The sequence below is a fragment of the Ochotona princeps genome, chromosome 4 (genome assembly GCF_030435755.1).
Source record: "Ochotona princeps isolate mOchPri1 chromosome 4, mOchPri1.hap1, whole genome shotgun sequence".
Lineage (NCBI taxonomy): Eukaryota > Metazoa > Chordata > Mammalia > Lagomorpha > Ochotonidae > Ochotona > Ochotona princeps.
Genome location: NC_080835.1, coordinates 13201117 through 13216512, shown reverse-complemented (window position 1 = coordinate 13216512; position 15396 = coordinate 13201117). Strand labels below are relative to the sequence as shown.

The 15396-nt window shown below is 39.4% G+C and overlaps 2 protein-coding genes, 1 non-coding gene and 1 pseudogene across 3 annotated transcripts; all 4 read left to right on the top strand.

Annotated features, from left to right (window-relative positions):
* Window positions 1–5676: 5676 nt before the first annotated feature.
* Window positions 5677–6612, top strand: LOC101535607 (olfactory receptor 1052-like). Its single transcript, XM_004585543.2, has one exon. It carries the CDS (start codon window positions 5677–5679, stop codon window positions 6610–6612), a length of 936 nt encoding a protein of 311 aa, XP_004585600.2.
* Window positions 6613–6715: 103 nt separating this feature from the next.
* Window positions 6716–7311, top strand: LOC118757718 (H/ACA ribonucleoprotein complex subunit 2-like; annotated as a pseudogene).
* Window positions 7312–10048: 2737 nt separating this feature from the next.
* Window positions 10049–10155, top strand: LOC131480253 (U6 spliceosomal RNA). Its single transcript, XR_009245373.1, has one exon. It is a non-coding gene; the product is annotated as a U6 spliceosomal RNA (small nuclear RNA).
* Window positions 10156–14209: 4054 nt separating this feature from the next.
* LOC101535357 (olfactory receptor 1052-like) lies at window positions 14210–15148 on the top strand. The gene has a single exon (XM_004585542.2). It carries the CDS (start codon window positions 14210–14212, stop codon window positions 15146–15148), a length of 939 nt encoding a protein of 312 aa, XP_004585599.2.
* Window positions 15149–15396: the final 248 nt, after the last annotated feature.

The following is a 15396-nucleotide window of genomic DNA, read 5'->3' as shown; positions in this document are numbered from 1 at the left end:
GATTAGAACCGGCGCCCATATGGGATCCCAGGGCATTCAAGGCGAGGACTTTAGCTGCTAGGCCACGCCGCAGGGCCCGAATGCTCCTGTTTTATGGACAGTAAACTTGACTGTTTATCATTAGGAATGTTGTTTAACTAGAGGGGCTAGAATTGTGCTGGGGTGGTCAAACCACTGCCTGCACCACAAGCAAGGCATTGCTGTTCTATTTCCAACCCAGCCTTCCTGCTGATGCATCTGGGAAAGTAGCAGAAGGTGGACCGAATCCTTGGGCCCCTGAACCTTGCCAGGGGACCCAAAAGAACTTCTGATTCTCAGCTTTACTTTAGCTTTCAACAGGCCATTGTGGCCATCTGGGGAGTTAATTAGCAGAAAAAAAAGATCTCATCGTCTTTGTCTTTTTTCTTCTGCAACACTTTACCTTCAAATAAATTAGTGAATCTTAAAAAAATGGGAAAAAATAAAATTTGTAATTAGAATATATTGATTTCCTAAATTGCATTTATTGACTGTATTATTTCTTTACTCAGATACTTCATGTTTAAACATCATAAAGATTTCAAAATTGTGTTAATTACAAAGCCCACATTTTACCCATGTGAAAGCAGAGGTATCTACTGAACAGTAATTGAGAGGACCTGCAGCTCCATGATTACCTCCAGCCTCAAGAGACCAGTGACTGCGTTAATGATCCAACTTGTGGACATCCAGGTGCTCATTTATGCAACAAGCTGTAGCTAGGGTCCCCAGAAGAAGACAGCACAAAACCCTCTCTGTTCCCAAGAAGTCACATAATAATTTCAAGACCTTGTCTTCACTAAATACTCCACTCACTTTGGACATAACTCAATTGTGAGTATGTTTGTGAGCTGATAAAGTTTTATTTCAAATTTCTGATATTTCCTGTTCTCTCTTTACGCTAAAGAAACCATTCTCAGATATTAGTATTGTTCCTAAAAATTCCCAAAACTGAGCTCTAACCTGCAATTTAAATAGCATTCAGAGACTTCATTGAGGAAAAAGTGTCTACATCAAGTATTGTCTTGTGTATTAGTGAGTACACATGTACTGCTTGGTTTACATAACACCTTACAAATTACTTGCAAGTTAAAGGAAACTTCTTTAAAGCAGAACATCTGAAACTTGTCAAGTTTTCGTTTATTGCACTGAACTGCATGTCACTCCAATTTAACATAATAGTATTGGAGATTGCTTAAAGTGAATTTTATATTATAATTCAAAGATAATATTTTAAAAGACATTTTTGTTCTTTTTGAGTTTTTCTCTCCATCCTGTCTGTATCAAAACTGAGCATGTACAGTCAGGTTGATTCTCAGAACTCACATCAGTGTTCCCAGAAATAATTGCTTCTTTCCACCACAATTCCAGTGCGCATGAACAAAATGGGTTTTGTAATAATGTGACTCAGGAATCTTTCTGACTCCTCAAAGTGTACTTTATTTTTCCTGGAATACAGCTTAACTTTAATTTGTCATTCTCTCCAATAGCAGTGGTCTAAACTTTACACAGTCTATTTTTGCCTCAATCATATTGAAATTAGAGTACACTTGGTGAATATTTTAATTTAACCATATCCAGAGAGGCGCACCTGGACTTACTAGATATCAGATTCTGCAAACATTTGACTCTTGTCCTGTGTAATGTTTTTATGCCAAATACATTGTTTTGCATGACCAATACAGCATCTTCATATGAAGCACACGTATTTTCCATGTATGACCAACTTATACATACTGAAAATCCTGCAGGTTTGCAAGACGCTCAAAGCAGAAAAAAAAATTTACTTATTACAAACTAGCCTTTGTAGAAATTAAATTATAAAGTGGTATGAGATTTTGTGGCACGCTAAATCCATAGATACTCTTTATAAATACTCACAGAACTAGGATAAGTAAAAAGTAAATGTGCTCTATTCCCAGGTTAGAGGAGTGTAGACTGTTGTACCTCTAACAGTTTCTGTAAAATAGAGAGAATTCGCTGGAAAAAAGCATAACAAATTTGGAGAAAGGGAGGAGATGGTTTCATAAAATTTAATTTTATAATTTAAAATTGTCTTATTAGGTAACTTTGGGATTTGTATATCTTTATGCTTAAGATTTTACATGCTACTGTGAAATAAAAATGTCAACCCAATGTGTATAAGTCCTATCATTTTTCCGAATATATTTTATCATATTTTGTATGCTCAGAAAATAACAGCCTCATTCATGAAGCAGGCACACACATAAACACACACACAAGACGTGTGTATGCCTATGTGTGCACAAACTGCTTAGAGTAATCCTTTATTTCAGACTTGGGTCTCTCTTCACCTCCAATTTTTGCAGAATGAGGTATATTTTGATTATTTCCTTTCCTGCCATCATTATGTAAAGGCACAGGTGTCTCACTAACAGATTACTGAGAGTCCCCATACTTTTGTCATTGACTTACTGAATTGTATTTTCAAAGTAAGTGCTAGAGAACATTTGCAAGAAACATTTCAAATATGTTAAAGCTCTTTGCAAAGCTGTTCCCATCCTATGGAAACACGTTCATACACCTTACAAGATAACGTATGCTCTGATGAATCTAGGATCTTCTATGACTCATTAATCACTCTTCTTGTTTCCTTCAATCTGTTTATTCATTAGGAAATTGTATTAAACAAGCATAGTTCCACATGAGGACATCGAACTTGCTGAGATCTCTGCCTGGGACATTCTTTGACTAGTCATTTTCCACTGGCAATTAAATCACATCTGTCAGTTTCCTGTTTGGGTATTACCTTACATACAATTTGTCCTAGAATAAATATGTGGTTGATGGAATGATAGATTGCAGTGATATTCAAGTTCTATATATAGGTACCTGATAACATGGAGTGTCATCTTATGTTGCAAATGGCATTTGTCCTGTGTAAGTCTCTCTCTCTCTCTCTCTCTCTCTCTCTCTCTCTCTCTCTCTCTCTATATATATATATATATATATATATATATATATAGTGACTTTCTATACTTAAGAGGCAGAGTGACAGAGAGAGAAGAGGTGAGAGAGGTCTCCAGTCTGCTGATTCACACTCCAGGTGGTGGCAATGTCTTGGGCAAGAAAGTGCCAAAGCCAGAAGTCAGGAAACTCATCTGAGTCTCCCACGTGGGTGGCAGGGTTCCGAGTGCTTGTATCACCTTCTGATGTATTCCAAGGCACAACAGCAGGGAGCTGGACTGGAAGCAGACAGGCAAGACTCAAAGGAGCACTCTAATATTGGATACTAGTTGTAAACTCATGCTTAACAAGCTGTGCCACAATACCAGTGCCGTTGTGCTTTCTAATTACTTGTCATGGATATTGAGTTATAGAGATTATAGAGGGTTACTTAGGTTGACACTCAACATAATCACAAACATCCTTATAAGAGGAAGATCAAGGGGGGTTTTCCCACAGATATAAAGGCAGTGTTTTATCTTATGATACTTCTGTGCTTCTGTGCTCCATTCTTTAAAGACAGAGGAAGGAGCCATGAATCAAGTCATGTAGCTGCAGAAGCTCAAAAAACACCACGAAATGGAATCCTTCCTGGAGTTATTGAAGGGAGTGTGGTCCTATTGACAACATGACTTCAAACAACAAAATTGATATTAGGCTTGCTGACTTCAAGCATTAGGTTTGTTATTTTACTACACTGGATATTTCATAATTGGTTATAGCAATATCAGGAAGTGGATATAAAACTGAGCATTTGTTTCGGCTTTTTATTCAAAATCACATTGATTACTTTCCTTCATAGTAGTTATTACACATAGTATATTCAAGCATATATATGCTTAATCATTTTTCTTTATGTAGATATTTATCATTTTTATTGGGAAGGAAAATTTATAGAGAGAGATACAGAGAGAAAGATCCTTTTTCTGTCAGCTGAATTCCAAGCAGCCACAAGGGCCAGAACTGAGCCGATCCAAATCCAGAAGCCAGAAACTTCCTCCAGGTCTCCCGTGTGGGTGCAGGCTTTGGGCCACCCTCGACTGCTTTCCCAGGCCACAAGCAAGGGGCTGTATGAGAAGCGAAGCAGCTGGGACACAAACCAGTGTCCATATGGGATACAGCATGCGCAAGGCGAGGAATAAGCCACTAAGCCATCGTGCTGGACCCTGTATGTTGAATCTTTAGAAAATATGTTTCTTGCAGTAAGAAAGATAAATTAGTGAATGATACAAATAGGTTGAGTACATTACAGCTCATGTGTTAAAATAATTGGTTGAATTTTAATAATAAGTTATTAATTTATTATAGCATAATAAAATATCATATATTTTTGAAACCAGAACATATTCACTAGTTTTGGTGCATTTTGTCTTTCTGAAATGAGACTTCAAGTTTGTTGCTTTGATGGTTATGAAAAGCAAAGGCTCAAAATTCAAGAAGTACAAAAATGCAAAGGGTAGAGTTGTCAAGTTAAATGACACAGCTAATTATAACATTTGATGTAGTGATTTACACATCAATTTGGAGTCCTCCATTCCACACTGAACTGCCTAGGTCCCTATTCCAGCTTTACCCTGATTCCAGCTTCCTGTTAAGCAGCAGGCAATGGCTCCAGTAGCAGAGTTCCTGACAATCAGGTGGCAGAGGCAGCATCCATTTCTGGCTCTGTGGGCAGTCGGGGAGTGAACAGATAGGATCGCTCCCTCATATTCTCTGTCTCTCTCTCTCACCCCCTCTTTCTCTGCATGTGTCTCTCTTCTATATCTTAGCTTTTGCAATCAAATAAATAAATACATAAAATTATATTGTCATTAAAAATATTTTAAAGGCTCAGGTTCAGAAATGGAGACCGTGCTAGACTTCTCATGTTCTGCTCTACTACCTAAATACCTCCAACACCTGAGACTGGATTAGGTTGAAACCAGGAGCCAGGAACCACACCTCATGGTGAGGTACCTGCTTGACTGGCAAAAATGCAACTTCTTGGGCCATCTCCTGCTGTTTCCCAGGTTGCACATCGCTGGAAGCCGGAATCAGAGGCAAACTAAATACCAAGTGGAAGGTGGGTGTGCTTTCTTCCTCCAGTTCCATTTCTACTCAAAGACACAGACACCAACATCCTGATTGAAGAACTGGCACAGGAGGCAAAGTCCATAAAGGAATAGAATCTGAAAGGGAGTCAATATATCATGGAGGACAGTCCCATGAGCATAAGTAATAGGACCATGATAGTCGCAGGACAAGGGAAGATTTGTTAGCTCCCCTCAAAAGCATAGGGCTCATACAAGGGTGCTTCAAGAAATTCATGGGGAAATGTAAGAAAATTATTTTCATAACAATATTACACCTGCTTTGTTCAAGGCCATAGAGTAAGTCAGAGATTTGATGTTGGGTTTTTCTGAATTTGATTACAAATTGTACTAATTATTACATATGTGATCTAAATTATGTCTTTAACTATAAGATAAGCTCTGTGAACCAGGTAATAAAATCTCTAATTCCAAAAAAATAATAATAATAGTTCTTTTTTTAGCCTAACTGCTAATGTTAGTGTCCTTTTTTCATCTAATTATAGGGTGATATTACAAGGCTCATGTGGTTGTGGATAATGGAATGAGGAGGAAATCATTATTCTTCTTTTTCATGATACCATCTTGCTCTGCAGCCAAGCAGATATAGAATCTTGAATGCATGGCAGGTTGGAATTACACACATGTGAAGGAATTTCTCCTGGTGGGATTAACTGAAAATCCTGATTTACAAATACCTTTATTTTTGGTTTTCTCTCTAATCTATGGCATCACTCTGGCAGGTAATTGGGGAATGATTGTCTTGATCCGGTTGAATGCCCAACTTCACACACCAATGTACTTCTTCCTTAGCAACCTCTCCTTTTGTGATATATGTTATTCTACTATCTTTGCTCCTAAAATGCTGGCCAATTCCCTCTTAAATCGTAAGGCCAGTACATTCTCTGGCTGTGTTCTACAGAGTTTCCTTTTTGCAGTGTACATAACCACAGAAGGAATCCTTCTGTCTATGATGGCTTATGACCGTTACGTAGCCATTGCTAATCCCTTGTTATATACAGTCATTATGACCCAGCGTGTTTGTAGTTGCATGGTCCTGGCATCTTATATGGGTGGGCTCATTAACTCTCTGACACACACAATCGGTTTGCTCAAGCTAGACTTCTGTGGTCCTAACATTGTGAACCATTTTTTCTGTGACATACCCCCGCTTTTGAAGCTTTCTTGCTCTGATGCTCATAACAATGAGATGCTGCTTTTGATTTTCTCTGGAGTCATTGCAATGTTCACTTTGATCATCATCATTGTCTCTTATATCCGCATCATCATTGCCATCCGGAGAATCCACTCAGCTGAAGGGAAGCGTAAAGCCTTCTCTACTTGTATCTCCCACCTGACTGCTGTGACTTTGTTCTATGGCTCGGTGACATTTAGCTATATCCAGCCAAGCTCTCAATATTCCCTGGAACAGGAAAAGATCTCTGCTGTGTTTTATACATTGGTGATTCCTATGCTAAACCCATTGATTTATAGCCTGCGGAATAAGGATGTGAAAGATGCGGCAAAAAAATCTTTTTCATGGAGAACTCTCATGTAACTCATTCCTATCTATGCTTCCCAAATCTAACACTATCTTAGAAACAGACACTATTTAAAATTCTGTGAGGCTTCATTTGGATGCACGTGCAACAGCTGCTGCTATGATCAAAATAAAGGCTGGTCCAGTAGGAGGCATGCTGCAGGGATCACACTTGCTGGCTAACCTGAACCCTATAGCACAGCCCCTGGCTTCCTACAGCCTCATGTTGATGATTTACAAGTGCAATGAAGCTGTGACTCAGAAAAGGAAGCATCTGGTGAAGAAGGTGCAGAAGTTTGTAAACAAAAGCAAGAAAAGGATCATGGTTTTGACAGCAGACACCCAATGAGGTAAACTGTCACCTCCTAGTTATGTGTGAGGACTGCGAGCTACCTTACATGTGTATATCCCCTCTAAGACTGGCCGGACACAGCTGCAGTTTCCAAACACCCCACCTTTGTGAACGTGATCAACCTCCATGAGGAATACCAAGAAGCTTATGATGAGTGCCTGGAGGAGGTGCAGGCCCTGTCCTTACACACTGAAGGACTTAGCAACCTGGGTATCAGGTGGGGTGGCCAAGCAACCTTCCTGCTGCCCACTTGGCCAGCATTGTCCCTGATTTCCCGAGGGATGGACTCTTCCCAGGCAGCCCCACCAGCTGTGTGTGGTGAAGGTGGATCTGGTGCCTTCTCCATCAGTGCTGTTTCCAGCTGAACTTAAATGAAGACAGTCAGTGAGGGTGGGCTGGGGGAGTGAATGCTAAGGCTACAATGTGGCAACTCTGGGGCGTTGTTTTAAGCAGCAGCTACTGGTGAGGCTAAGGAGCAGGCGAGCAAGAAAAAAAGGAAGCAGACTTCTCACCAGAGACCCAAAACACTTCCAAAGTATGCAGCGTCTGCAGCCAGAGCGTGTGCTCAAGCTGACAGAAAGCTGTGCCCACCTCAGAACCTTTCAACAGTGACTTCCAGGGTACGTGGAAGCAAAGTGTAGGCCCCAGCTCATCTGCAGCTTCTTATGGGAGTGTCACCAGCCCTCTTTTTTCTCCCGCAGGTGCTTCCAATGTCACCTTGAAATCAGAGAACCCATTTGCCCGTCCATTCTCCAAATTTTTGAATAGAAAACCAGAACCTAAATAGATGCTGCAAATGTTGATCAAATGAAAAATGAGAAAGGCCTCAATATACTTCAATAAATGATATGCACAAAGTTTATAGTTACAGACAACAAACTTGAAAATCAACTTTTTCATTTGAAAAGAAGGAAGATTTTTATCACCTGCAGTTTTTAAATGGTGGTTAAGGATGACAAGGTAGGGGAATATGAGCAGATGCACAATTATAGCAAGATTCAAGTAACATCTATTAAAATAGCACAAAACAATTTTAAAAGTTTAAATACAATTAAGAAATACATCATGCTGAACAGACCTTGCCAACTACTGTGAGGAGACCAAGGGTAAATTATTTCATACTAGATCTCAAGTCAGGGGAAGCATGCAAATATACTGTGTATTAAAAATATTATAACACTTGGGGCTGGAACCAGAGCTTAACAAGCTAATCCTCTGTCTGCACTGCCTCCTATATGGATGCCAATTTGCATCGTGTCTACTTCAGCTCCTATTTAGCTCCCTGCTTCTGGCCCTGGGAAAGCAGCAAAGAATGGCCCAACTCTATAGACTCCTGTACCTGCAAGGGACACTTGGAAGAAGCTACTGGCTCCTGACTTCAGCTCAGCCCAACTTTGGCCATGCAGGAATTGGGGGAGCGAACCAGTGGATGGAAGTTCTCATCAAGTTCTCTCTTTGTAACTCTGCCCTTCAGATAACAATAAAACTAGAAGCCAATAATTCAATCCCAGGGCTAGCGCAATAGACTAGTGGCTAAAGTCCTCACCTTGTATGCACTGGGATCCCATATGGGCTCCAGTTCTAATCCTGGCAGCTGCGCTTCCTATCCAGCTCTCTGATTGTAGCCTGGGGAAGCAGTTGAAGACAGCCCAAAGTCTTGGGTTCCTGCACCTGCATGGGAGACCCGGATGAAGCTCTAGGCTTCTGGCTTTGGATAGCCTAAGCTCTGGCTGTTGCAAACTCTTGGGGAGTGAATCAATGGATGGAAGATCTTCCTCTCTATATCTCCCCCATCTGTATATCTGATTTTGCAATAAAAATAAAGAATTCAATCACAGCCTTATGTGGATAACAATTTTTCAGATGCAAATTGGAACACTTATTTTTTTTACATCACTGGAAATACTTTCCTATAATTTCTAAACTGTGAGTGATTTCATAAACATATATATATATATATATATATATATATATATATATATATATAGAGAGAGAGAGAGAGAGAGAGAGAGAGAGAGAGAGAGAAGGTTAAAGAAACAGCACTTCATAAAACTAACAAGAAAGGGCCCGGTGTGATAGCATAGTGGCTAAAGTTCTCACCTTGCACATGCCGGATCCCATATGGTTGCCAGTTCTAATCCCAGCGGCCCTGCTTCCCATCCAGCTCCCTGTTTGTGACCTGGGAAAGCAGTCGAGGATGGCCCAAGGCCTTGGGACCCTGCACCTGCATGAGTGACCCAGAAGAAGCTCCTGGCTCCTGGCTTCGGGTTGACTCAGCTTCAGCCGTTGAGGTCACTTGGGGAGTGAGCCATCGGACAGGAGATCTTCCTCTTTGTCTCTTCTCCTCTCTCTCTCTCTCTCTCTCTCTCTATATATATATATATATATATGACTTTCCAATTAAAAGTAAATAAATAAATGTAAAAAAATGCAAATTCAATATATACAAAAACAAAGTGCATTTCCTCTTATGACCAATAAATCATTACATCACAAAGTAACATTGAGACTGTTTCTGAGCCCAGCATGATGATCTGGTGGCTAAGTCCTTGCCTTGCATGTGCCAGGATCCCATATGGGTGCCAGCTTGTGTTCTGGTTTTTATTACTGTTCCTGCTGTTGATTTTGGCGGTGACTTTTCATGTAAGGGGAAGTTTAGTAACTTTGTAAAAGAAACTATCATAATCAGTTGTGAAGATGCAATGCCATATGTATCTCTACTTCCAAATCAAAGAGGAACTCCCAAAGAAACTGTTGCATACGTATTGGCAATAGGATGCTGGATTTTGAATGATGAACCTGTGACTTTTTAAATGATTATACTACTGTAATAATATGAGGGAAATTGATGAAGGGAGTGACTTTAGGAAGGGAGGAGGGGAAACTGCAAAGCCTATGGTACCACACTGAATAATATTTAAACTACTATATAGTAATAAAACATGTTCAGTTCAATAAATGAAGTGAAAAAATAACTCAGATCCACAAACTTTAAGTCACTGCATGTGGAAATTAGAAGAGCATCATCTCCAGAGCCTGGAAGACTCGATGGCCAGGTGTCTATTGGGCAGAACTGAGCAAGGTCTATTAATACTACATGTCGTGCTCGCTTCGGCAGCACATATACTAAAATTGGAACGATACAGAGAAGATTAGCATGGCCCCTGCGCAAGGATGACACGCAAATTCGTGAAGCGTTCCATATTTTTTAAACAATAAAAAAAAAATACTACATGTCAACTAAAAACCAAAATCAATGAGCAGCTACATTCAGACAAAGCTTTCTCTCTAATATTTTTTACAAACAATCCAAATGTAAACAGACTATTGGATGAATATTAACTGCAGAATACATTCAGTAGAATATTACTGAGCATTAAAAAAAAACACAAACAGTGATTCATGACCACATAGATAACCCGCAAAATATTGTTTGGATGGGATGCATTTAAAAATTTAAGATCTGGAACCATTTCCATAGCATAGTAATATAAAACTCCACCTTTGGTGCTCACATCACATCTGGGAACCAGTTGGAGTCCCAGCTGCTGTACTTCCAATGCAACTCCCTGCTAATGTGCCTGGGAAAGTAGACCAAAATGACCCAGGTCCTTGAGAACCCCACCCACAAAGAGGACCCAGAGAAAACTCCAGGCTGCTAGCTTTGAACTGACCCAACTCAAACTATTGTAATCATTTGGTTACTGAATGAATGGATAAAAGATTCTCTCTCTCTCTCTCTCTCTGTCTCTCGCTCTCTCGCTCTCTCTCTCTTACTCACCCATGTGCGTGCATGTGCTCTCGCTCTCTGCCCTTCAAATAAACATAAATAAATCTTAGAAAAACAAACAAAAATGAATCCCCCGAAAATCCTGCATACCTGATGAGTTCCAATTCTATTCCTACCTGCTTTAGGTTGATCCAGCTCCCTGCTTGTAGCCTGAGAAAGCAGCAGATGACTCAGAACCTTGGACCCCCGCATCTACAGTGAACACCCTGAGGAGACTCCTGGCTCCCAGCTTTGGATTGACTCAGCCACCGCTGCTGTGGCCATCTGGGGAGTGAACCAACAATGGGAGAACTCGCTCTCTTCCTCTTTTGCTCTTCTCTCTCTTTAAAAGCTGTAGTCCAAATAAAAATAAAAAAAGGATTATTTAAATTGTAACACTTTAAAATGGTGATCATTGATATATTCATTAATAACATTTCTGCACAATTCTCTCATGACAAAATAGGAAAATAATCTGAATATGCTTTAAGTATAATATGGTTATAAACCAAAACATGCTCAATAAATACCATACTTAACTTTGATATCAGTTTTCCTTGTTATTGGAGCCATTAAGCATTTTTGAGGCGATTCATCTGAAGATCTGGTGTAAAAAATCGCTTTTTCAGAAGTGCATACTTTTCATGATAGTGTTACCTACAATATCAAGGAGTATGTATGCTGGATTGTACATAGGTGGTGTGTGTGTGTGTGTGTGTGTGAGAAAGAGAGAGACAGACTGACTTTCTCAATGCCCCAGCAGCTGTAGCTGTAGCTGGACCAGGCTGAACCTGTGAATCTGTGAACGAAAAAGTTGGTTCAGGCTTTCCATGTGGTGGCAGGAATACCAGTACGGCGACTCCATCTGCTGCTTCTGTGCATTGGCAAGAAACTGGATCAGAAGTGGAAGTAAGACTTAACCCCTGGCACTTTTATATCAAATGCAGAAGTCATGAGGGGTCGCTTAGCCATGCCCAGTAAGACCACCTCAGCTTGTGCTCTCTGCATGTATTAATTTTGATTTCAGTCTTTTAGTTCTTGTCTGCGGAATACTTGCAAGCATAAAGATTTTATACTTTGCACCTGGGAGTTTTGGTCCCTAATGTACAGTTTTCTGAAAGAACAAAGACTATTGATCTGAGTAACCACATTTCTTTATTTACTCATCACATACTGCCAAGGAGTAAATCATATTTTACAATACTGGATAAGGCACCAATATTCTTCTAGAACTTTTAAAATAATGGGTTGTCTTCTATTCTAATTCGATCAGCTTGTGAGTTTACAAACTTGTATGTAAGAATTTGATTTTTAGAACACAAATTAAATTTAACTCTTATTTACCTATATATAGACCATAAGTATGATTTGAAACATTGCTGTCAAACACTTTTGTGATGCAGTTTACTCTGATGACAAAAACTACAGAATTGGTCACCAGGAGACGCTGGCTAGACAGTGAACATTCACAAGATACCTCTTTGGGTTCATTTTAAAAGAAATAGTGGATTATATTTGCTGTGATTACAATCCCATGACCCATGTGAGTCAAGAAGTAAAACTGGCTTTTATTAGGTCTTTGTCTACCATCTTATTTTTTTATTTTTTTTGTTTTGCTTTATTGTTATTATTATTATTTTGTACAATGACCCAATTAATGTGTTCTTTCAAAATATCCTTGCTAATTTCCATCCAGGCATCACCATCAGTGTAACTGCATTTGTTTTTTAAGAGTTCACATACTCCTTTTCCTCTGCTCTGTGTCCACATTTGTATCTATTCATCATAGTATTCAGAAAATGAAATGCCCCGGGGAATCATTATGTTCTTTAGAATTTCCTAAATCTCTCAGGAAGCAGGAAGGGATTTTAAATAATGGTAGCACTGAATCTTTTAATCAGAAGTTTAACTCCAGGGACTCTATTCCTGCTGAACTAAGGTAAACACATGACTGAATTTTTCATATAAGCTTTTCTTTAGGAGTGGTTATTTCTGAGCACCTCAATTTCTTTCAGCTAAATGATATTGTACCTTTGATTCTCATGTGTTAAGTAAGCTTTAATTTTAGCCTTCATCTTCTTTAGTAGTATCTTTCACTCCATTTGTGGATTATTTTAAAAGTAAGATGTATTCAACCAGTCCACAGAGAGTTTTGGTTTGCCTGAGGTCATTTTGGTGGAACATAGAGAAGTAAACTATGCAAATGGGTGCTCTGAGGTCACCAAATGAGCTGAGATGTTGAACGTGGTGCCTTCCGTCGGCATGTTAAATTCACTCCTTTGTATATTTCGTATAGATACACTCCACAAATCTGGTAAAAATTTTAAAACGAAAGAGAATGACTTTTTTCTCCCTCTAAAAGTAGGATTATAATCTAGAGCAAAACTCTGTATTTCATGGATAGATACCCTACAAGAGTCTAGACACAGCACAGTAATTCCCTTATGTGTTGTAGCCTCAGGGTGCTCCCAAGAGGTTTGTGAATTCTAACCACTATAAAGACAATCCAGTGAAGTATGATGCCACTACTACTGATATCCTGTTTTCTAAAGATGAGGAGACCAATCTGCTGATTTGTCTAAAGTCTTCAAATTTGTTTTCACCCATTCCCCATGCACCTAGTGTCATTTACACCATCCGCACCATTAGTATTATATTGAGCAACAGGTTGATGTGCACTGGTAATGTGGTAAAAATGGATATTCTAAAAACAATGCTGTAAAATGAAAGGTGGAGTGGTGCGAAGTAATCTTGTGCTTTGTAGGCTCATTTTATTTTGTAAATTTTCTTTTGCTTTTTTTTTTCATGCTACGAGGGAATATTTCAGTTCCCCCAGTGTCCCTCAAGTACTGCTATTGGGCATCAAAGGACACTTTTAAGCTCTGGTCAGCCTGTTTCAATTCCAGTTGAGAATGCTCTCTTCACACTCTGTAGGTGTTCTTCATAGATGCCTCTAGTTAGTTTGTTGGTATTTCAGACCTTAGATTTTGATATTTTGCCACATTCTACTTTAAATAATGTGACATAATTACTAAAAGTGAAGATGAAAATAAAACATCTCCAACTTAGATATTTACTGTAGTTTAGTCTTACATTCAGTGTTAGCAGTACTCAGTCCAAAAAGTTTTACCAAAAGCAGAGATCAAATTTCTATAGATTCTTATGCTTTTGTAAACTTGACTTTTCTCTACACTTTTAAGAGAAATGTATTTTAGTCTTAAGTTCAAAATAAGATCAGCATTGTGAATGCATTCTGATGCTAAGATTTCACATTTTTCTTTCTTCACTTTGGGAACTTTGATGGAGTGGGAAAATAGAGTTATTGAAAACAGTAGAGGTTTCCCAGTTACAGTTGTCTCACTATTTAGAGAGGTCACTAACTCAAGTCATACAACTATGCAAGAGTTCCAAAGAGGTATTGCATTAACAATACTGTAATGTTCCAATCTATCGCTATTTTCTTTTCATTGCCAGGAACTAAGAAAGAGAAGTACATGGCAGAAGTGAACCTTACACTGGTAACTGAATTCGTCCTTCTGGGACTGACGGATCGTGCTGAACTGAAGGTCTTTCTCTTTGTGCTGTTCCTGCTGATTTACGCCATTTCCTTGGTGGGAAATCTTGGGATGCTTTTTCTGATACAAGTAACTCCCAAACTCCACACACCCATGTATCAGTTTCTTAGTTGTCTGTCATTTTTAGACGCTTGCTATTCATCAGTCTTTGCACCCAAAATGCTCATGAACTTCTTTGTTCAACGGGAAACCATCTCATTTTCTGCTTGCATTGCACAATATTTTCTATTTGTGGCGCTGCTTACCACTGAGGGTTTCTTGCTGTCAGCCATGGCTTATGATCGTTATGTAGCTATTGTGAACCCCTTGCTTTATACAGTGGCTATGACTAAGATGGTCTGTGTTGCACTTGTTTTGGGATCATGCATGGGAGGTATAATCAACTCACTGACACATACAATCGGCTTAATGAAACTGTCCTTCTGTGGGCCAAATATTATCAGTCACTTTTTCTGTGACCTGCCCCCGTTGCTGAAGCTGTCATGTTCTGACACATCCCTGAATGAACTGTTGCTATTAATCTTCTCTGGGATAATTGCTCTGATCACTTTTCTGACTGTAATGATCTCCTACATCTTCATCGTCGCTGCTATCCTGAAGATGCGCTCAGCAGCCGGGAGACACAAAGCCTTCTCCACGTGTGCCTCACATCTGACTGCGGTGACCTTGTTCTATGGCTCCATAAGCTTTAGTTATATTCAGCCAAGCTCCCAATATTCCTTAGAACAAGAGAAGGTGGTGTCTGTATTTTACACACTGGTGATTCCTATGCTAAACCCGTTGATTTACAGCCTACGAAACAAGGAAGTGAAGGATGCTATGAAAAGGGTTGTAGAAATGAAACATTGCCCCTGCTGATTTCACGTCACATGTACGCAGTTAGCTGAATTCCAAACAGTGCTGTGAGCAATAACTCCTGTGAATGTTTGATGAAGTTGTGATCCCGTTGGACCCATAATCTTTGTTTAATTAGACTCTTGAGTTTCTCAGCAAGAGAAAGAGACCCCAGAAGACTAAGATTCCATAAGACATGTGGTTGACTATTTGTATTATTTAGATGGTAAACAGGCCAAGGAATGGAGTAGTTACATCTAGAAAATGGATTG

Coding starts and splice junctions, on each gene's coding strand:
- LOC101535607 (XM_004585543.2), top strand. CDS start 5,677: ATGGCAGGTTGGAATTACACACATGTGAAGGAATTTCTCCTGGTGGGA.
- LOC101535357 (XM_004585542.2), top strand. CDS start 14,210: ATGGCAGAAGTGAACCTTACACTGGTAACTGAATTCGTCCTTCTGGGA.